This window comes from Scyliorhinus canicula, chromosome 21, assembly GCF_902713615.1.
Source record: "Scyliorhinus canicula chromosome 21, sScyCan1.1, whole genome shotgun sequence".
Taxonomy (NCBI): Eukaryota; Metazoa; Chordata; class Chondrichthyes; order Carcharhiniformes; family Scyliorhinidae; genus Scyliorhinus; species Scyliorhinus canicula.
Window position 1 is genome coordinate 54,744,681 of NC_052166.1, and position 22,651 is coordinate 54,767,331.

Consider the following 22,651-nt stretch of genomic DNA (forward strand, 5'->3'; position numbering starts at 1 on the left):
TTTCTCCAACCCAAAACCTTTTGAGATATATGCTCTTCTCTAATTCTGGCCTCTTAATCACCCAATCATTGGTCATTGCACTTTCAGTTACGTGGGACAAAGCTTACTCCTCTCCATCTTGCTGCCCATCAAGACAATCCTTAAAACTTGCCTCTTTGCTCAAGCTTCATCTGACAATGTCACCTTGCGCGGCTCACTACATTTAAGCTCCCTTGTGCCTTGGGATGTTCCATTTTATTAAAGACAATATACAAATTAAAACTTGCTGCAGTAATGCCCACTAAAATGCAGCATAAAGCGAAAAATGTTTATATTACATCTTTAGCTTTTCTGTACTTTTAACTTGCAAGCACAGCTGCACTAAAAACATAAAAACTATCCTAGGTTCAGTGTTGAGCTTTCTGACTTAATTAAGGAGAGGCAACATGGACCTCAGCACACTTTCGAAAATAAAACTCTTCAGGATTGGTGCTCAACAGCGACCTCTGAAGGGTCATGTGTCGAAAGGATTGGGCTTGGCCCCAAATTGTTGACTTGACACTTACATTCTTCTTTGAGTCTAGACCGTAACGGTGGGCAAGGTATCACAGAACATACAGTGCAGAAGGAGGCCATTCGGCCCATCGAGTCTATACTGACCCTTAGAAAAGCACCCTACCTCGGCCCACTACCTCGCCCTATTCCCATAACCCAATAACCCCTCCGAACCTTTTTGGTTACTAAGGGCAATTTAGCATGGCCAATCCACCTAACCTGCACATCTTTGGACTGTCTGAGGAAACCTGAGCACCCAGAGGAAACCCATGCAGACAAGGGGAGAACGTGCAGACTCCGCACAGACAGTGGCCCAGCGGGGAAATCGAACCAGGACCCTGACCCTGAAGCCACAGTGCTATCTACTTGTGCTACCCTTTTTCAACTGCATTCCAAATTATTAAGTGGAGGGGAGTAGAAATAAGAGGAAAATTGCAAAGAATCGCAGATATTCAAATTGAACAATGCACATGATTTGAAGTATGAAGAATTTTGTTCCTAGAAAAGAATAAAAGCATCTGATCTGTTGGTATCAATGGAAATTATTTCCATAGTATCTATATGCATTCTTTGGATCAAAACCTCCTTCAAAGTATAATCTGGGCAGACCAGCACTGTTAAGAAACAGAGCTACCAATAATTGAATACATCAAATCCTTTTATTTTGCTCTTAACTCAGATAAGTGCTATGTTGAAAGGATTGATGCCTTGCAATAAACAGCACAGACCGCACCCATAACAAAAGCCTTTGCCCAAGAGGTATTTATCCTCTAGGCTGATGAGGATTGGGGAGAGCAAATGGGAGGGACAGAGTGAGTAGCAAAGTCCAAATTCTAACAATACTAGATTATTTGCTTGCATTGGAGATCAGTACTCAAAGCTGAAAAGCCACTGTAAATTTTGAAATGCACCTTAGGAAAAATGTCAGCTATCAACAGGAAAACTGCATTAGTACAACAATTAAAAATAAAATCAATCTGTTCAAGGTGAAGCTAATTAGAAATTTTACAGAAAACTATTACACACAGCATCAAACACAGATTTCATGTGGCAACTAGAATTTGGAGCCCAATATTTCAACAACAAAATCAAGCATGGTTTTGTAGAATTACCTGGTGATATCATAGACCATGAGAGCTCCTGCAGCGCCTCTGTAGTAACTTCGTGTAACAGCCCTAAACCGCTCTTGGCCAGCTGTGTCCCAGATCTGAAGCTTGATCTTCTGACCACTAACTTCAATTATTCTGGTTCCAAACTCTACCCCAATTGTGTGGGGACAATCAGCCATAACTAGGTTGGTAGAGAAAACAAATTAAAATTAAGGGAATTATAGGAAAAACATCTCTATATATTACTGGAGATTTTTATACTAACTACCACTCTGAAACCTAAAAAGTTACTTCAGCTATCTTTGCACAGCTAGTGAGTGTGAATCTGGTACATCCTAGTTTTGGTGTGTATATGCAGATGCACAAGAGCACATTTTATATTTTGGTGAAGTACATTTCCTAAACTTTTCTCAGGTGCCTGCATCAAACTACACCCAAGAAAATTATGTTAGGTGCCTCAAAGATACGGCAATCCTTCCTCCCAAATTTGAAAATACAATGGCATCTGAAAATAGTAAGATTTAGGCTTAAATCTTTAATGTTTCATTTTTCCCCTTTTCAATTTGCATTCTCATAGCAGATGCCAGGGCTGCATCTTTTTTTCTAGAGAGGAGAGCAAGAGAGAGCAGCCAATGGCCGAGGAACATCACAAAAGATATGACTGGTCCAAATCAAAAAGGCCAAAAGTAAAACCAAAAAAAAAAAGTGCATTTGAAGCATCCAGATTCCAGTCTAACAGATTCTACTATAACAGAATTATTGTTGAAATGCACTTTGGCATATTATGCAATGTCTTCTCCCCACAACTTTTATCTGCTGATATTAAATGACAACACACCCTTTGACACCTCCCTGCACTTTTGCAGCATGCAGTCCTACTACTCAGCTGCAACTTGAGAAAATTTGTGATTTATGAAATCAATGCCTAATTAAGTTTTAAATACACAAGTCAGATATTTGAAAGCCCAGTTGCACATTACAACATATATGAACAAACAAGTTGATGCACTAAATCATGATTCAGTCAAATGATGCATGCTGCCTCAGGTGTGTGTGAAGGAGGGGGTAGAGGGGAAGAGCCTTCATGTATACAACAATCTGTCTTGACTGTACACAGAACAATACTTTTGCTGTACCTCGATACATACGACAGTAAATCAAATCCAATACAATAACACTGATTTAGTATTTCAACTTTCCTTATTTTACTGGCATGGTACATGCTTTCCAATACTTTTCCTCCCCATTTAGAAGGCTTTCTTGGTCTGCATGCCATCACATTGGGCAGCACCCATCATTGCTAAATATCAGCTGTTAATGCTGCTCCTCTGCCAGAGTACATTAACTCCACTTTAAATCAGGCCTGCACCTCATCCAGTAAGTGACAGCATTCTTTCAGCACGAGACAATATGCCATCAATAATAAGTCACCCACTATAATTTCACAACCTAGCGATGCTCAGATATCTGTTAAATGAAAAACTAATTTCAGGAGTGGGCTGGAAAAAACAACATGCAAGAGCTTCATGCAGAAGACATACACAACAACATTCACTTCATTTTCCTCATTAGTACATCCTGAAAAACACAGGATTTCAAAGGCTAAGAATCAAAACACAATGAAGATTCCGTAATAATCAAGTGGATAAACAAATGGATTATATTCTATTGCAGGGTCCTCTGCAGAAGAGCATCCAAGGAAAAAAAATCTTAGTCTGTTGATGAGGATTGAGACACATCATCAAGATAAAACAATACTATTTGTGGGGGGGGGGGGTTTAATAAAACATTCTATGTCTGCTACAGATAAGTTTGGCTTTAACATCGCATCCAAAATTCAGCACCATAATGTACAAGAACATCGGTGTGCTCATGCCCCAGAGAAGGGCTTTAACTCTGAACCATGCGACTTTAGAGGAAAGAGTGCTAACACTGAGCAAAGTGAAACCTGGCAAAGTCAGGTTTCAGAAAGAGACATTTCTTGGAATTTACGGCATTTTCATCCTCAAAACTATGAGACTTTTATTAAACTGGGCGATGGATGTCTGGAATTACAAAATAAGATCTGCAAGCCAGCAGATCAGCTCTTAAGTCTTCGATTGAAATCTTGTTCAGTGAAGGATTGAAAAAGATCTTGTTGCTAAATGAGAACTGCTACCTTGACGGACTGTTGCAACAAGAGCTCCGCAACTAAAATTTAGCACTTAGCACATATGTGCAATTAAAAAGCAGCATTTACAATGAAAAGCAACATTACTACCAAAATAATCTGAAGCCAGTTTTGCACTATACTGGTGCATGCAATCTTCAATTGAGAAAATTATTCAATTTCTGCCTAACTGCATGCAGACACAAATACTAGCACATATTTGGGAAATACCAGCTTCGGATTATTTTTAAGCATGCTGTGATAAGTTTTAAATAAGATACAAAAATATGATCCGAATTTCAGTACATAAAAGTTGAGGTTAAGGCACTGGATTAAACTGAAGTTAGCAACTCAACAGCAACAGTATCAGTTTATCAGTGATAGGCAGGTTGGTTTTATGCAGGGAAGGTCATGGCCGGGATTCACCCCTACCCGGCGGTGCGGGGGGGGTCCCGGCGTAGCGCCAACCGGCGCCAAAACTGGCCGAAAGGCCTTCGCCGGTTCGCGCATGCGCCGGTCCGTCAGGTTCACGTCACCACCAGCGCATGCGCGCTGGGGGATTCTCTTCCGCCTCCGCCATGACGGAGGCAGTGTCGGCGGCGGCGGGGGGAGGGGGATTGGCCTCTCAGTGGCAGGACTTCAGCCCATCACGGGCCGGAGAATCGCTGCGGGGGGCTCGCCAATCGGCGGGGCGTGATTCCCGCCCCGCCAATTCCCGGGTGGCGGAGAATTTCTGCCACGGTGGGGGCAGGATTTGCGCCGGCCCTGGGCGATTCTCCGACTCTGCGGGGGGGTCGGAGAATTTCACCCCATGTCTTACAAACCTAATAGAATTCTTTGAGGAAGTGACAAAGTTAATTGATGAGGGAAGGGCTGTAGATGTCGTATACATGGACTTCAGTAAGGCGTTTGATAAAGTTTCCCATGGCAGGTTGATGGAAAAAGTGAAGTCGTATGGGGTTCAGGGTGTACCAGCTAGATGGATAAAGAACTGGCTGGGCAACAGTAGACAGAGAGCAGTGGTGGAAGGGAGTGTCTCAAAATAGAGAAAGGTGACTAGTGGTGCTCCACAGGGATCCATGCTCGGACCACTGTTGTTTGCGATATACATAAATGATCTGGACGAAGGTATAGGTGGTCTGATTAGCAAGTTTGCAGATGATACTAAGATTGGTGGAGTTGCAGATAGCGAGGAGGACTGTCAGAGAATACAGCAAAAATAGATAGATTGGAGAGTTGGGCAGAGAAATGGCAGATGGAGTTCAATCCAGGCAAATGCGAGGTGATGCATTTTGGAAGATCTAATTCAAGAGCGGACTATACGGTCAATGGAAGAGTCCTGGGGGAAATTAATGTACAGAGAGATCTGGGAGTTCAGGTCCACTGTACCCTGAAGGTGGCAACACAGGTTGATAGAGTGGTCAAGAAGGCATACAGCATTCTTGCCTTCATCAGGCGGGGTATTGAGTACAAGAGTTGGCAGGTCATGTTACAGTTGTATAGGACTTTGGTTAAACCACATTTGGAATACTGCGTGCAGTTCTGGTCGCCACATTACCAGAAGGGTGTGGATGCTTTAGAGAGGGTGCAGAGGAGGCTCACCAGGATGTTGCCTGATATGGAGGGTGCTAGCTATGAAGAAAGGTTGAGTAGATTAGGATTGTTTTCGTTGGAAAGACGGAGGTCGAGGGGTGGACCTGATTGAGGTCTACAAAATTATGAGAGGTATGGACAGGGTGGATAGCAACAAGCTTTTTCCAAGAGTGGGGGTGTCAATTACAAGGGGTCACGATTTCAAGGTGGGGGGGGGGGAGGGAAGTTTAAGGGAGATGTGCGTGGAACTTGTTTTTAATGCAGAAGGTAGTGGGTGCCTGGAACGCTTTGCCAGTGGAGGTGGTAGAGGCAGGCACAATAGCATCAGTTAAGATGCATCTGGACAGATATATGAATGGGCGGGAACAGAGGGAAGTAGATTCTTGGAAAATAGGCGACAGGTTTAGATAAAGGATCTGGATCGGCGCAGGCTGGGAGGGCCGAAGGGCATGCTCCTGTGCTGTAATTGTTCTTTGTTCCTTAGTAAGAACATTCAGACTAGGTGTTTCCAGCATATTTACTTACATTTCTTTTCTGTGAATTGATGAAGCAAGCAGGACTTTCCTACACCCATGTCTCCTGTTGGTAAAAAGGATTAAAGTCAACATTAAATAAAATTACAATCATAGCTGCCTCATTTTTTTTGCTCTCATCCTATTATCTTTCCGGGAATTCCATCTTGCTATTTCTAAGTGATCTGCCAGTGTCCCTTGGAAAGAAAGTTGGACAGGGATTTCATCAGACATTGCAAGGTTTCAACTTGATTTCAAGTTTTAAATATCAAATATGCTAATTACTGTTGCATTTAATGTTGAAATGATCTTTACTCATTTAGGGGGGGGGGGGGGGGGGGGGGTTTGGTTCGGTGGGAGGGAGAACTGTGTACATGGGTTTGTGGGATGTGGCGGGTGTTATCTCTTTCCCTTTTGTTGTTGGTGTGGTTTTTTTTTGTTGGTTTTTTTGTTTGCAGTTGCTTTTGTAGTTGGGTGGGTGTTGTTCTTGGGTTTTTACCGCGGTTGTTTTTTTATATTTTGTGAAAATCTTAATAAAAATTATTTTTTTTTAAAAGAGAATTGGTCCTGTAGAAAGGGAGTCTTGGAAATTAATAATGGAAGATAGGAGATGTTAGATGAACTGAACATTTGTCAGGGATACACAAGAAACTATAGGCCAGGTGTCACTGCAGTGCACTTAAATAAATTCAATAGAATCTGGTACAGTCAAGGTTTTGAGGCGGGGGTACCTTTCTTGGTGTTCTTTGAAGTAGTAACAGTTGCTATGGATAAAGGGGATCTTGTGGATGTACTGTACTTCCAGGAGGTATTTGATAAGGTGCCACTTCAAAAGGTTATTGCAGAAAATAAAAGCTGATGGTGTAAAAGACAACATTTTGCATGGATTGAAGAAGGTTGGCTAACTAACAGGAAACTGAACGTAGGAATGAGAGTGAGCACAATTAATTAGAAAATCTAGAGACTTCCAGTGGCGTAATGTAGAGGAAGAGACGCACGAGGTGACTCCCACAGGAGAACTGATCTTTTTGCTCTTTTTCTTGGCACCAGCGGCTGTTTATTCCTTGGAAACCCATGCTCGTTACCAGGATAGAGTTCGCGCTTTGCTGAGTTGCGCAGAAAAAACAATGAGGGATGAGCAGAAATTTGCTGACAGAGTCTGAAGCCAATCAGGGCTCAAAGGGAGAAAAGATGGTGGAGGCGGTTTTTTTCTCTGTCTACTTATGGCCGGTTCTCACTGGTATCTTGGTGAAGAGTGTTTGAGAAGCACTGACAAATCGTGGTTAGGGGATCTTAAAAATATCAGCCAACAAGGCCGTAGTCCCCATTCGAGTGGCTCTGGGAAAAACTAGGGAGACTATCAAAGTCCATGGAGCCATGACCAAGAGTATGGAGGTGGGGTAGCACGCTAACAGTGGTTTGCACTGCTGCCTCACGGTTTGATCCCGATGCTGGGTCATTGTCCATGTGGAAATTGCAAATTCTCCCCATGTTTGTGTGGGTTTTGTCCGCATAACCCAAAGATGTGCAGGGAAAGTGGATTGGCCATGCTAAATTGCCCCATAATTGGAAAAAATGAATTCATATTTTAAAAAATTTAAAAAAAAGAGTATGGCAGTGGCTTTATTGGACCAGAACTGGACTGCCGCGCTGGATGTCGATATGACCAGTGGCTGGAACAAATAGAGCCATGCTGAATGACCTGGAAAACCGGTCCAGGAGGCAGAACATCTGGATTGGAGGTTGCCAGCGTGGAAGGAGGGTCATGCCTCACGGATTATTTCTTAGCCATGTTCCTCAAAATGGTGGGCAAGGGTGGAATTGCATCCCTGTCAGAATTATACCAAGCCCATGTCTCACTTTGACAGAACCCTTGTTCTGAAGATCCACCAGGTGTGTTGACGATTCCACAGTTTTAGGAAAAAGAAAAGAGAAAAAGAGGGGGTTTTGCGATGGGCATGGGAACACCACAATTTCAAATGGGAATCCCACTCCACCAGGACGTGACGCAAAGTCGACGAACGAAGAGCCACGTTTAATGGAGTGAAGATTACCCTGTACAAGAGGAGTGAGGTTCGGGATGTCTATCAGCCTCGCTTTAAGAGTAGTCTTTAGGGAAAAAAAAGTTCTAAATTTTTGATCTGCCGCCTCACTACATAATTTGCATGTTGTATTTCTTATTCAGGTTAAGTTCTTATTGCCTCGGATTAGATTGGGGGTTCATAATATATAGTTTCTTTCAGTGTTGTTGTTCGGCACAACATTTAGTCACAAGTGGGGTGTACCAAGTTAAATGGGGAATTGGTTATTATTTTATTTTATCTACATTCCTCTTTCTCAAGCTAGGAGTCTCCATGCCAACTAGGAAGTTATTAACAGGAGTGGTTTTGGAGGGTCCTCCGCATCTCATCACAGTAGTTTGTTAAAGAAAATTAGCTCAGATTTTGTTTTTATAATCTTTATTGTCACAAGTAGGTTTGCATTAACACTCCTGAAGTTACTGTGCAAATCCCCTAGTCGCCACACTCCAGCGCCTGTTTGGGTACACGGAGGGAGAATTCAGAATGTCCAAATTACCCAACAGCACATCTTTTGGGACTTGGAGGAAACCGGAGTACCCGGAGGATACCAAATCAGACACGGGGAGAACGTGCAGACTCTGCACAGGCTGTAACCCAAGCTGGGAATCGAACCTGCGTCCCCGGAACTGTGAAGCAACAGGGTTAACCACTGATTTACATTCAATATAGGCATGCTCTATATAGGTTTTTAAGTACAAGTCTTTGTTTGCTTTTGGGTGTGGTCACATTCAATGGCAATGATTTTGGGAGGGGTAAGGCAGTTTGCTGACTTGTGCTGATTTCCCTTTGGCCAGTGTTCTTGCTGGTGGATTCCGTTCAAGATGATCACCAGTACTCACTTGATGCTATTCTGGACCTATTGGCAAGTAGGAAATAATTACAGACCCAGTTCAAGCTATTGTCTACCAACAGGGCAGTGGAGTACGTGGAGGCGGCCAGTCGCCATCTGGCTCAGCCTCTCGCGAGATCACTCAAATGCTCAATTTGGTAGTAGCCTCATTTCTGCCCCCTCCCAGGTCAATGTGGCTTTTAAATCCTTCTATCGCAATCATTATGGATCAGAGCCCCCCACAATCTGCCAGTAATCGAGATGGACAGAAGCAGTGAGCTAGACTCCATTATGCTCTGATGAGATTTTTAAATATACTGGTTTGATGCAATCTGGCAACGCCCATGCATTCCAGCTATTGCTACAACATATCTTAGCGTTATTAATTTTGGTTAATAAAGGCTACACAGGTCTTGGAGCAGCGTGGACCTTAGTTATTGGATATGTTCAATTACCCCAAACAGGCCTCCGATCCTCACAAGCCTCCATGTGGGCGGTGTAGCCTGGCAAATCACGTACGTCTGTTTTGGGCATGTCCAAATTGATGGGATTCTGGCAGGGATTTGCGGACATTATGTCAGAAGTCCTGGAAGGGAGAAGAGTCCAGAACTGGCAATATTTGGGGTATTGGCAGGGGAGGGCAGGGGCGATGTCCTGACCTTCTCCTCCATGGTGGCCCGGAGATGGATTTTGCTGTGATGGAGGGACTCGGAACCCCCGAGTCAGGAGTGTGGGTCAGCGATATGACAGGGTTTTGCAGTCTGGAAAAAATAAAGTTCGCCCTGAGGGGATCAATTCAGGGGTTTCACCGGATAGCAGCCTTTCATCGATTTCTTCAAGGAAATTTGAACGTCAGCAGTCGGGGAGGGAGGGGGGAGTGAAAAAAAAAAAAGAGGAAAACAGGAGGCATGGCAATGTTAGATAAGGACAGGGAACTTGGTATACGGGTAATATGGGGACTTGGTTTACTGCTCTTTTTTTTTAGATGTTTTGCATGTGTCAGCCCACATGGTCGTTTAAGAAATGTTCGTGTTAAACTGTGAAAATTACAAATGAGAACTTTTCTGTCATGAGCTTCTGGAATTCTCCTCAAAAAAGGTGGTGGAAGCAGAGTCTGAATATTTTTAAATCAGAGGTGGATAGATTCCTGATAAGCATGGGGGTGAAAGGTCATAGGGGGTAGGTGGGAAAGCAGAGTGGAGGTTAGTCAAGTCAGCTATAATCTTATGGAATGGCAGAACAGGCTCACGGTGACAAGGAGCCTACTGTTCCCAACTCATGTTTGTATGTTTAAATCCACACACACATAGAACATAGAACAGTACAGCACAGAACAGGCCCTTCGGCCCTCGATGTTGTGCCGAGGAATGATCACCCTACTCAAACCCACGTAACCCGTATACCCGTAACCCAACAATCCCCCCATTACCTTACACTACGGGCAATTTAGCATGGCCAATCCACCTAACCCGCACATCTTTGGACTGTGGGAGGAAACCGGAGCACCCGGAGGAAACCCACGCACACACGGGGAGGACGTGCAGACTCCACACAGACAGTGACCCAGCCGGGAATCGAACCTGGGACCCTGGAGCTGTGAAGCATTGATGCTAACCACCATGCTACCGTGAGGCCTCCTTGACCACAGTGTAATTGTGGGGAACTATTTTTTGTTTATTTATTAGTGCAGTCTTATCTAGTTTTATGATGTGAAGTTCCTGCAAGTGTTTCAATCAGCACTAATCACAGCAATAAAAGATATTAGACAATGGGATCCTTGTAACAACCAAATACAGCTTCAAGGAGTCATAGAATGGTTACAGCACAGAAGGCAACCATTCAGCCCATTGTGTTTGTGCTGGCACACCAGAGTGTTCTACCAGTCCCATTCCCTTACTCTGTAGCTCTGCAAATTCTCTTCTGGTTCAACTGCTTTTCAAAAGCCCCAAATTATTTTTCAATCTTGTGCGAATCAGAGACCAAGATTCAGTACTGCAACTTTATTTTATAAAGTGGGCTTTATTCTCAGAAAATAAAGCCGACCTTTATTCTACACTAGTTAAAAATGCTTTGTCGTCAAGATGTTAAATGTGAAATTTGCATTCCAGCTATTGCTACAACATATCTTAGCGTTATTAATTTTGGTTAATAAAGGCTACACAGGGCACCACAGTGAGGGAGTGGTTAGCATTGCTGCCTCACAGTGCCAAGGTCCCAGGTTCGATCCCAGCTCTGGGTCACTGTCGTGTGTGTGAAGTTTTCACATTCTCCCAGTGTTTGCATAGGTTTCGCCCCCAAAGATATGGATTTGCCATGCTAAACTGCACCTTCATTTGAAATAACTGAATTGGGTACTCTAAAACATATTTTTTTTAAAGGCTACACAATACAAAATGCCAGAAGACAACACCAAAGCTTTTATAAAAATTTAAACCATATGCGACAACCTAAATGTGACTTGGGAATATGCCATTTCTGTACTGTGATCTAGACATTATTGCAATCTTCTATAGTACTATGTGAACATACAAAATTATGCATGAAGTATTAATTATATGCTTTAATGTACCACATTTTAGACAATTGGGTTGAAAGCCATCCAATTTGAAATAAACAGCTGCATAAATTAAATTATAGGCCAGTTTATATTGAGCTACAAAAACATCAACACTTGCAATAACCTGGATTTGAACTCAAATTTCAAAAAACCTTTACCGGTTTAAAAAGGAAGCTTGCAAAATAAAAAGAGAGCCTCCAACATCATGGTTGCTTCAAGGGAATGCCAGCTGTATCTTCTGGAAGTATTTTAAATATTCAAGTCTAAAAATAGTTGACAGGAGAATACCAAACCATACCAATCAGATAAGAAAGCTGGTGGTGATTGCATTTCAAGTTTTGGTTTAAAAATAACCAGGCCAGAAGTGGCTGATAACGAGTGAATGAACAAGCCAGATTTCCATTATTAATTTGGGCATGGTTTATGTTGTTGAAAGTGAAACTTGTTATTATGGGTTCTGGAGTTGGTAGAAAAATGTCCAGCCATTGCATGTGAAACACTGAAGTTCAACAGGTGTAATTACTTTCTGAAATCTATTCACTGATGTAGGCAATTTATACATGGCATGGACCCACAAAAAGGGAAATAAACGACAAGTGAATCTGTTTTTGATGATATTGGTTGAATGAAAGATTGAACAAGACACGTTAAGAATTCTCTGCTCCGCTTCAAATAGCACCTGGGAATATTTTACGACAGGTTCTGATTTTTATGGTACTCTTCAGCAATACAGTAATCCCTCAGCATTGCACAGGCCCAGCCTAAAACAATGCTGGAATCCACAAACTTTTGCTTTCACGGCCAATTCAATTTTAACCACATTAAAAAAAGTGGCACATGAATAGAAACAAATGAAAAAAAATGGCACTTATATGGGAAGACAAGAACAAGACAAAACCTTCAATGTGACTTTTTTTAAAAATACTTGAATATGTCTTTAAACTCATTTTGCACTATGCGAACACTATAAAGCTCAAAACATAAATGTACTCACCAATAATAATATATTTGAAGATGTAGGAATAGTTGTACGGTGCAGTGGCCATCTTGGCTCTATAGAAAAAAAGGGGGAGAGAAACTAAAATCAATAAATGCATCCAAAATGCAGCGTGCCACAGCTGCATTATATACAACATGCAGAGATTTTTTAAAAATCTTGTACAGTTGTTGCTGCCAATGTGCATTGTACACAAGGAATTTCACAAATTCAGGATGGAATCAAGATCAAGAATAGTTTCTCTCAACGTTCACCTTCTCTTCCCAACCCAAAAAAAAAATCTTGTACCATCTCTACTCCTTTTCTCAGCAGACAATGGATGAAATTCTGATCCTTAAATGTGCATTAACTGTACACACTTGTTCTATGCCTCGGTACTCAATACCATAGAGGGCAGATAGGAATTTAAATAAATAGACCATTCAGCCCATTGAGTCTGCATCAACCCTCCGAAAGAGCACTCCACCCAGGTCCCACTCCCCCGCCCCATGCCCGTAACCCCAATCAACCTGTACATCTTTGGACAAAGGACAATTTAACATGGTCAATCTACCTGATCTGCACATCTTTGGACTGTGGGTACTGGAGGAAACCTACGCCGACACTGGGAGAACGTACAAACTCAGGGAATTGAATGGACCCAGATCCCTGGTGCTGTGAGGCAGCAATTTGAACCACTGTGCCGCTCTAATAAAAAGTGTAACAGTAACCATGAAACTATTGATCGTTATAGTAACACATCCGCTTCATACTGATGGCCATAGTAACACATGCGCTTCACGATGTCTTGAAAGAAATCTACCATTCTTATCCTGGTTTATAATGTCTCCCCAAACCCATAGCAATGTAGTGGTCTAGCAAGATACTCAGTTGCGTTAAAACCTCTACAAAAAAAAAAAAAAAAATTTTTTTTAAATCAACTATCTGGCATTAATTTAGACAAAGGCACATCAGCTAGGTGAAGTCTTCCTCACTTCTGGCGGCTCAATGTCAAAACTGTGAGGGCCACCCATCCCATAGCCAACCCCACAGTTAAGCAATCTAAGATTTATGCACACAAGGAAAAATCAGGGTGAAAATTTTTTCCACTAGTTGGTAGTCATATCCAGCAATAAAGGTAAATGGTTGTAGTTGTTAAAGGCCAATCGCCACAAATCGCAGGCTACCATGAGAAGTGCTGCAGTGCTGGGTCCTCAGCATCTCCAACTGCTCCAATAACCTTTGCTTCAGCCCAAGGTCAAAACTGGAGATGTTTGCTTGTCACAGTCCCTCAATAAAACAGCTTATAACTACTTTTTTTGTTCAGCTTAACAGGATGTGCGCATCACTGGTTAAGCCAGCACTTATTATCCATCCCAATTTCCCAGGTGATGGGTGGTGAGCCAAAAGTCGATGTGGTGTAGGTTCACAGTTCCAGGCTTTTGACCCAACAATAATGTTCTAATTCATGGCGTGTCACTTGGAGGGTAATGGCATTCCCATGAATCGGCTGTTCTTGTCCTTCCAAGTGGAAGAGGCCATGGGTTTGGAAGGTGAGTGGTGAGTTATTACATTCTTGTAGGTGGCTGCTGTCACTGTGCATGTGGCGGAAGGTTGAAGACAGTGAATAGCATGCTAGTCAAGTGGGCTACTTGTCCTGGAGGTTGTTCAGCTTAGAATGTTGTTGGAGCTGCACTCATCCAGGCAAGTGAGCGATATTCCATCACACTCTGGACATGTGCTTTATAGGTGGTGGACAGGCTTTGAAGAGTCAGATGGGGAGTTACTCATAGCAGGATTCCTATTATTCGGTAGCCACAGTATTTATATGTCTGGTCCACATCAGTTTCTGGTCAAAGATAACTGCTAAGACATTGACATTAGGTGATTAGACCATGGTAATGAGAACACCATTGGCCAATGGTTACATCCTCTCTAGTTTATGACCATTGCTACTACTGGCATAAATGCAACTTGTCAGCCCAAGCCTGGATAATGTCCAAATGCAGCAAGACCTGGACATGAACTACTTCAGCATGACAAAACTCAGCGAACTACCCCATTACGGACCTTCTGATGAAAGGATAGTCACTGATGAGACAGTTGAAAAGATGCCTAGAACATTACTGAGTGATGACCTTTGACAGAGATGACTGACCAACAGCCACAACAATCTTCCTTTGTGCTAGGTATGACTCCAACCAGAGGACAGTTGCCCCCAATTCCTATCGACTCGTATGTTAGAGCTTCTTGATGCCACACGTGATCAAATGCTGACTTGCTATGATGGGCAGTCATTCTCACCTCACCTCTGGGGTTCAGCTCTTTTGTCCATGTTTGGACCATGGCTGTGATGAGGTCATGAGCGTCGAGCCATGGTGGAGCCAACACTCCGCTGATGGGGCAGTAATCAGCCAGGTTGGGTTTGTCCTATTGTGCACTCAGGACATAACATGGGTAATTGTCCATATTGCCAGATAGATGCCAGTGTTGCAGCTGTACTAGAACAACTTGGCCAAGGGCATGACAAGTTCTGGAGTACAAGACTTCATCACATGAGTGAATAGAATTGTCTGAAGACTGGCATCTGCAATGCTGGGGACCTCAAGGAGTCGTCTGATAAATCAGCCATGGCACTTCTGGATTATTGCGAATGCTTCAGCCTGATCCTTTGCACTGTTGTGCTAGGCTCTCCCTCATTAAGGATGGAGGATGTGTGTGGGCCAACCATCTACTCCTCCTCCAGTTGGTTGCCCACCACATTCATGATTGGATGTAGCAGGACTCCAGAGCCGAAATTGGATCAGTTGGTTGTGGGATCTCTTAGTTGTCTATTGCTTACAAATAGCCCGGTGTTGTAGCATCATCAGGTTGACACCTCATTTTTAGGTGCTCCTGCCATACTCTCTTGCACTCTCCATTAAACCAGATTTGACCCCAGCTTGGTGGCGATGGTAGCGAAGCATTTGCTGGGCCTTGAAGCTGTAGATTGTGGTTGTACTGTATGGCCCACAAAATCTCATGGGTGCCCAACTGAGCTTGCCAAGTCAACCCTGGGTGATGGACATTGAAGTCCTGCGTCTAGATTGCATTATATGCTATTGCTACTCAGTGCTTTTTCCCCCAAGTGGTGTTCCACTTGGAGGAGTACAGATTCATCAACTTGGAGGGGTTCCTGGTCCCCCAAGGCTACCACTGTGCCATCACCTCTGGTGGGTCTGCCATGTCGGTGAAACAGGGCATACTCAGGAATCGTGATGTCTGGGACAGTCACAGAATCATAACTTCCAGCCAATGCTAGGCCGTTGACTAGTCTGAGAGACAGCTCTTCCCCAGATGTTACAAAGGAAGACATGCAAGGTCAACAGGGCTCACGTGCCTTTGTCATTTCTGATGCCTAGGTAGATGTAGGTGGTCCTTCTGGCTTAATTCCATTTATTTGACTTTGTAGCGGTTTGATATTGCTAGGCCTTTTCATAACGCATTTTAAGAGTGGACCAAATTACTGGGGGTCTGAAGTCACATGTAGGCCAGATCAAGTAAGGATGACGGATTAGCAGAATCTGGACAACATATAGGCTTGGGCTTAGTTTTTGTTCATTTGCAGGATGAGCGCCACTGGTAAGACCAACAAAGACTGTTAACCCATAATAGTCCTCAAGGGAGATGGGGGATGAATCACTTTCTTGAACCACTGCAATCCATGTGATTTTGGCATACCCAGTATTGTTAGCAAGAGAGTTTAGGAAATTTGGACTAGTTCAAGTGCTCTGTCACGCTCATGCCCATACAAGAGCCAGACAATAACCATTTCCAAATAAATAAAGTCTAACCACATCACCATAATCCTCAATAGCATTATTAAAAACCCCACCAACATCCTGGGGGTCACTACTGAACAGGAACTGAACTGGTCACAAATACTGTGGTAACATTCTTCCTGACTGCTCAATGCTTTTCCATTATCGACAATAATCAGAAGCATGATGGTCGCTTCTCTTGCCTGCAGGACTCAAACATAATTTAGAGCTGAGCAGCCATTTTGATTTGTATTCCCATTCACCACCTTCAATACTCACTTCTTCCACCACTGGCACACCATGGTATGTACATCTACAAGAAACATTATAGCAACATGCCAAGACTTCAACTGCAACTCAAAAACCTGCAATCTTTACTAAGGAAAACAAGAACAGCAGGTGCATGCGGCAAGTTCCTCTCCAAGTCACACACCATTCTGGACTTACAAATTATTGCTCCTTCAGTGTCAGAGTCAATAAGTTGGAACTTCCTACCGAACAGTACTTTGAAGCAGCTTCACCAGATTAACTGCAGTGGTTCAAAGAGGCAGCCACTTGTCAGCAATGCCTTCATCCGGAAAATAAAGATTTGATCTAGAGTCTATTTTCATAAGAGTGAGCAACATTTCCAACAAAAAAAAATTACACTTCGAGTTTTGCTGGATAACTTCAATTGCACTTTGCTGTAGGGGCTCGTTTAGCACAGTGGGTTAAATAGATGGCTTATAATGCAGAACAAGGCAGCGCGCGGGTTCAATTCCCATACTAGCCTCCCCAAACAGGCGCCGGAATGTGGCGAATTTCACAGTAACTTCATTGAAGCCTACTTGTGACAATAAGCGATTATTTTACCCAGATGATCATTTACTGAGAGCTATCTTCAACCAAGACTGAGAAACTGCTATCCACATCAAACTTCAAATTAATTTACTGCAATCCAAGTCACAACCTGAAGATGCTTTAAAAAAACAACACTTCTATTTTCAACTTAAAATTAGATAAATTGATTAGGTAAAACAAGAAATGCTTGTAACATTCAACGTCTTTGATTGCCCTCAATTCCCGGCATAAACCATAAAAATATTTTAAGACAAGCCAAAACAAAAACACATTCTGCATATTAATACCATCTTTAAAAGGTCATGTTTAGTTTGATTTAAAATGTCCCACTACCCCAGTGTTGTCACTCGTGCAAGGATGGCCACATGAACATAGAAAAATACAGCACAGAACAGGCCCTTCGGCCCACGATGTTGTGCCAAACCTTAGTCCTAGATTAATCATAGATTATCATAGAATTTAGTGCAGAAGAAGGAGGCCACTCGGCCCATCGAGTCTTCACCGGCTCTTGGAAAGAGCACCCTACCAGAGGTCAACATCTCCACCCCATCCCCATAACCCAGTAACCCCGCCCAACACTAAGGGCAATTTAGGACACTAAGGGCAATTTATCATGGCCAATCCACCTAACCTGCACATTTTTGGGAGGAAACCCACGCACACATGGGGAGGATGTGCAGACTCCACACAGACAGACAGTGACCCAAGCCGGAATCGAACCTGGGACCCTGGAGCTGTGAAGCAATAGTGCTATCACAATGCTACCGTGCTGCCCTTAAGAACAAATTAATCTACACTCCATTATTCTACCATAATCCATGTACCTATCCAATAGCCGCTTGAAGGTCCCTAATGGTTCCGACTCAACTACTTCCACAGGCAGTGCATTCCATGCCCCCACTACTCTCTGGGTAAAGAACCTACCTCTGATATCCCCCCCTATATCTTCCACCATTCACCTTAAATTTATGTCCCCTTGTAATGGCTTGTTCCACCCAGGGAAAAAGTCTCTGACTTTCTATATCTATTCCCCTGACCATTATCGCTCCTCATGCTTCTCTGTTCTAATGACAAAAGGCCTAGCACCCTCAAACCTTTCCTCGTAAGACCTACTCTCCATTCTAGGCAACATCCTGGTAAATCTCCTTTGCACCTTTTCCAAAGCTTCCACATCCTTCCTAAAATGAGGCGACCAGAACTGCACACAGTACTCCAAATGTGGCCTTACAAAGGTTTTATACATCTGCATCATCACCTCACGGCTCTTAAATTCAATCTCTCTGCTAATGAACGCTAGCACACCATAGGCCTTCTTCACAGCTCTATCCACTCGAGTGGCAACTTTCAAAGATCTATGAACATAGACCCCAAGATCTCTCTGCTCCTCTACAGTGCCAAGAACCCTCCCATTAACCCTAGATTCCGCATTCATATTTGTCCTTCCAAAATGGACAACCTCACACTTGTCAGGGTTAAACTCCATCTGCCACTTCTCAGCCCAGCTCTGCACCCTATCTATGTCTCTTTGCAGCCGACAACAGCCCTCTTCACTATCCACAACTGCACCAATCTGCAAATTTACTGATCCACCCTTCAACTCCCTCATCCAAGTCATTGATAAAAATCACAAACAGCAGAGGACCCAGAACTGATCCCTGCGGTATGCCACTGGTAACTGGGCTCAGGCTGAATATTTGCCATCCACCACACTCTCTGACTTCTATTGGTTAGCCAGTTCGTTATCCAACTGGCCAAATTTCCCACTATCCCATGCCTCCTTACTTTCTGCATAAGCCTACCATGGGGAACCTTATCAAATGCCTTATTAAAATCCATGTACACTACATCCACTGCTTTACCTTCATCCACATGCTTGGTCACCTCCTCAAAGAAGTCAACAGGACTTGTAAGGCAAGACCTACCCCTCACAAATCCGTGCTGACTATCCCTAATCAAACAGTGTTTTTCCAGATGCTCAGAAATCCTATCCCTCAGTACCCCTTCCATTACTTTGCCTACCACCGAAGAAAGATTAACTGGCCCGTAATTCCTAGGGTTATCCCTATTCCCTTTTTTGAACAGGGGCACGACATTCGCCACTCTCCAATCCCCGGTACCACCCCTGTTGACAGCGAGGATGAAAAGATCATTGCCAACAGCTCTGCAATTTCATTTCTTGCTTCCTTGGATATATCCCGTCAGGCCCGGGGGACTCGTCTATCCTCAAGTTTTTCAAAATGCCCAACACATCTTCCTTCCTAACAAGTATCTCCTCAAGCTTACCAGTCTGTTTCACTGACCTCTCCAACAATATAGCCCCTCTCGTTTGTAAATACTGAAGAAAAGTACTCGTTCAAGACCTCTCCTATCTCTTCAGACTCGATACACAATCTCCCGCTACTGTCCTTGATCGGACCCACCCTCGCTCTAGTCATTCTCATATTTCTCACGTGTAAAAGGCCTTGGGGTTTTCCTTGATCCTACCCGCCAAAGGTTTTTCATGCCCTCTCTTAGCTCTCCTAATCCCTTTCTTCAGATCCCTCCTGGCCATCTTGTATCCCTCCAGCGCCCTGTCTGAATCTTGTTTCCTCAGCCTTACACAAGTCTCCTTCTTCCTCTTAACAAGACTTTCAACCTCTCGTCAACCATGGTTCCTTCACGACCATCTCTTCCCTGCCCGACAGGGACATGCATATCAAAGACGCGTAGTACTTGTTCCTTCAACAAGTTCCACATTTCACTTGTGTCCTTCCCCGACAGCCTATGTTCCCAACTTATGCACTTCAATTCTTGTCTGACAGCATTGTATTTACCCTTCCCCCAATTGTAAACCTTGCCCTGTTGCACGCACCTATCCCTCTCCATAACTAAAGTGAAAGTCACAGAATTGTGGTCACTACCTCCAAAATGCTCCCCCACTAACAAATCTATCACTTGCCCTGGTTCATTACTAAGTACCAAATCCAATATGGCCTCCCCTCTGGTCAGACAATCTACATACTGTGTTAGAAAAGCTTCCTGAACACACTGCACAAACACCACCCCATCCAAACTATTTGATCTAAAGAGTTTCCACTCAATGTTTGGGAAGTTGAAGTCACGCATGACTACTACCCTGTGACTTCTGCACCATTCCAAAATCTGTTCCTCCACATCTCTGCTACTATTGGGGGGGCCTATAGTAAACTCCCAACAAGGTGACTGTTTCTTTCCTATTTATGAGTTCAACCCATACTACCTCAGTAGGCAGATCCTCCTCGAACTGCCTTTCTGCAGCTGTTATACTATCTCTAATTAACAATGCCACCCCCCCTCCCCCCCCAACCACCCTTTTACCATCCTCCCTAATCTTGTCGAAACATCTATAACCAGGGACCTCCAACAACCATTTCTGCCACTCTTCTATCCAAGTTTACGTGATGGCCACCACAACGTAGTCCCAAGTACCGATCCATGCCTCAAGTTCACCCACCTTATTCCTGATGCTTCTTGCGTTGAAGTATCCACACTTCAACCCATCTCCGTGCCTGCAAGTACTCTCCTTCGTCAGTGTTAGCTTCCCCACTGCATCACTAAACGCTTTGGCGTCCTGAATATCGGCTTCCTTAATTGCTGGACTACAAATCCGGTTCCCATTCCCCTGCCAAATTAGTTTAAACCCTCCTGAAGTGTAAAACCCCCCTCCCAGGATATTGGTGCCCCTCTGGTTTAGATGCAACCCGTCCTGCTTGTACAGGTCCCACCTTCCCCAGAATGCGCTCCAATTATCTAAATACCTGAAGCCCTCCCTCCTACACCATTCCGGCAGCCACATGTTCAACTGCACTCTCCCTATCTCCCTCGCTATCACGTGGCACCGGCAACAAACCAGAGATGACAACTCTGTCCTGGCTTTTAACTTCAAGCCTAACTCCCTAAACTTGTTTATTACCTCCACACCCCTTTTCCTACCTACGTCGTTGGTACCAATGTGCACCACGACTTCTGGCTGCTCACCCTCCCCCTTCAGGATCCTGATGACACGATCAGAGACATCCCTGGCCCTGGAACCCAGGAGGCAACATACCTTCCGGGAGTCTCGCTCACGACCACAGAATCTCCTATCTATTCCCCTAACCATTGAATCTCCTATTACTTTTGCCCCCTCTTCCCTTCTGAGCCCCAGAGCCAGACTCAGTGCCAGAGACCTGGCCGCTAGGGCCTTCCCCCATAGGTCATCCCCCCAACAGCATCCAAAACGGTATACTTGTTTTGAAGGGGAACAGCCACGAGGAATCCCTGCACTATCTTCCCATTTGTTTTCTTTCCCCTGACTGTAACCCAGCTACTCCTGTCCTGTACCTTGGGTTTGGCTACCTCCCTGTAACTCTTCTCTATAACCCCCTCTACCTCCCGGATGATCCGAAGTTCATCCAGCTCCAGTTCCCTAACACGGTCTCGGAGGAGCTCGAGTTGGGTGCACTTTCTGCAGGTATAGTCAGCGGGGACACCGGTGGTATCCCTCACCACCCACATCCTACAGGAGGAGCATGCAACTGCCCTAGCCTCCATCCCCTCTTACCTTACAGAATATAGCTGCCCTGTGGACCAACTGGACCTCCGCCCTCCGACTCTGCTCCCAGTCAGCTGCACGCTCTGTAAACTCCTGGCTCCCTTCTCGCTCTTTGCGGAAATGAAATGAAAGGAGCACCTTGCTCCCACCTCACCCAACTCCCTCAGTCACCAAACTCTCACTATAGCACTCAAATGCACCAAGTTCAGCACTCCCTCAATCACCAAACTCTCACTACAGCACTCAAATGCACCAAATTCAGCACTCAGTGCAAACAAAGTCTGCACTGTAGCTGGATCATTTTTATACTGTGAATCTAGCCTCAGAAAACTGGCCTAATCCAATTAACAAGCTCCAGCTGCAAGTACCTACAAGTAGAACCTTGTTTAAAGCTGATTGAAAATTCACCTTCCTAAACCAAACAGCAACTTTAAGTTAATTAACTAAATAAAAGAAAGACTAGACTTTAGATAAAAGTCACACTTTTAGACATGAAATTTACATTCATGTTTAAAAAGATAACCCAGTTACTCAAATATAAAATACTGTTTGCATTAGACAAAACATTGAAATTATTTATTCAAATTCGAAACAAGAAAGCCAGCTTCAACTTTTTTCTTTTTAAAACTAAAAAAAGTGACAATCTCCAAATTAGTCCCAGACCATTTTGGGAATGAAATCAGGAAGCATTTCCCACAAAGGGTAGTGGAATTCTGGAACTCTCAAGTCCAAGATTAATATTTTTAGTAGATGAAGGTATCAAAATGGGGAGCAAGATCTGATAAATTATGTTGAGATACACATCAGCCATAAAACTAAATGGTCAAGCATCTATCCATTTCCACATTCCATCAGCAGATTCATAGTCACATTTTCCCACAACCCCTACTGCCCAACAGTACTTTTCCCATCCATCCCAAGTGCCATCATCTCTTAATCAAGTTATCAAGTTCCTACTCCAGGCCACCATTAGTCCCCACCACCATCCATTATCTATAAATGATAGGAACTCCTGATTCAGCAAAACCTTTGCACAGCAGAGTACTGATCTCTGACAGTTCAACTGAGAGTACAGCAATTATTAAGAACAATTGAAGTGTGCAGATTTAAGAAGGTATG

The 22,651-nt window shown here is 43.7% G+C and overlaps 1 protein-coding gene across 5 annotated transcripts in view; it reads right to left on the reverse strand.

Moving 5' to 3' along the window:
- The window catches only part of LOC119955586 (ras-related protein Rab-14), a 45,864-nt gene that overhangs the window by 6,267 nt on the left and 16,946 nt on the right, over positions 1-22,651 (reverse strand). For all 5 annotated transcript variants that reach the window (XM_038781928.1, XM_038781926.1, XM_038781929.1 and 2 more), the window contains 3 exons: positions 12,359-12,417; positions 5,911-5,964; positions 1,647-1,824 (listed from right to left, as the gene is read on the reverse strand). In XM_038781928.1, the coding sequence (XP_038637856.1) occupies positions 1,647-1,824; positions 5,911-5,964; positions 12,359-12,410 (284 nt within the window). In that variant the 5' untranslated portion in view covers positions 12,411-12,417. The remainder of the gene's footprint in view (positions 1-1,646; positions 1,825-5,910; positions 5,965-12,358; positions 12,418-22,651) is intronic.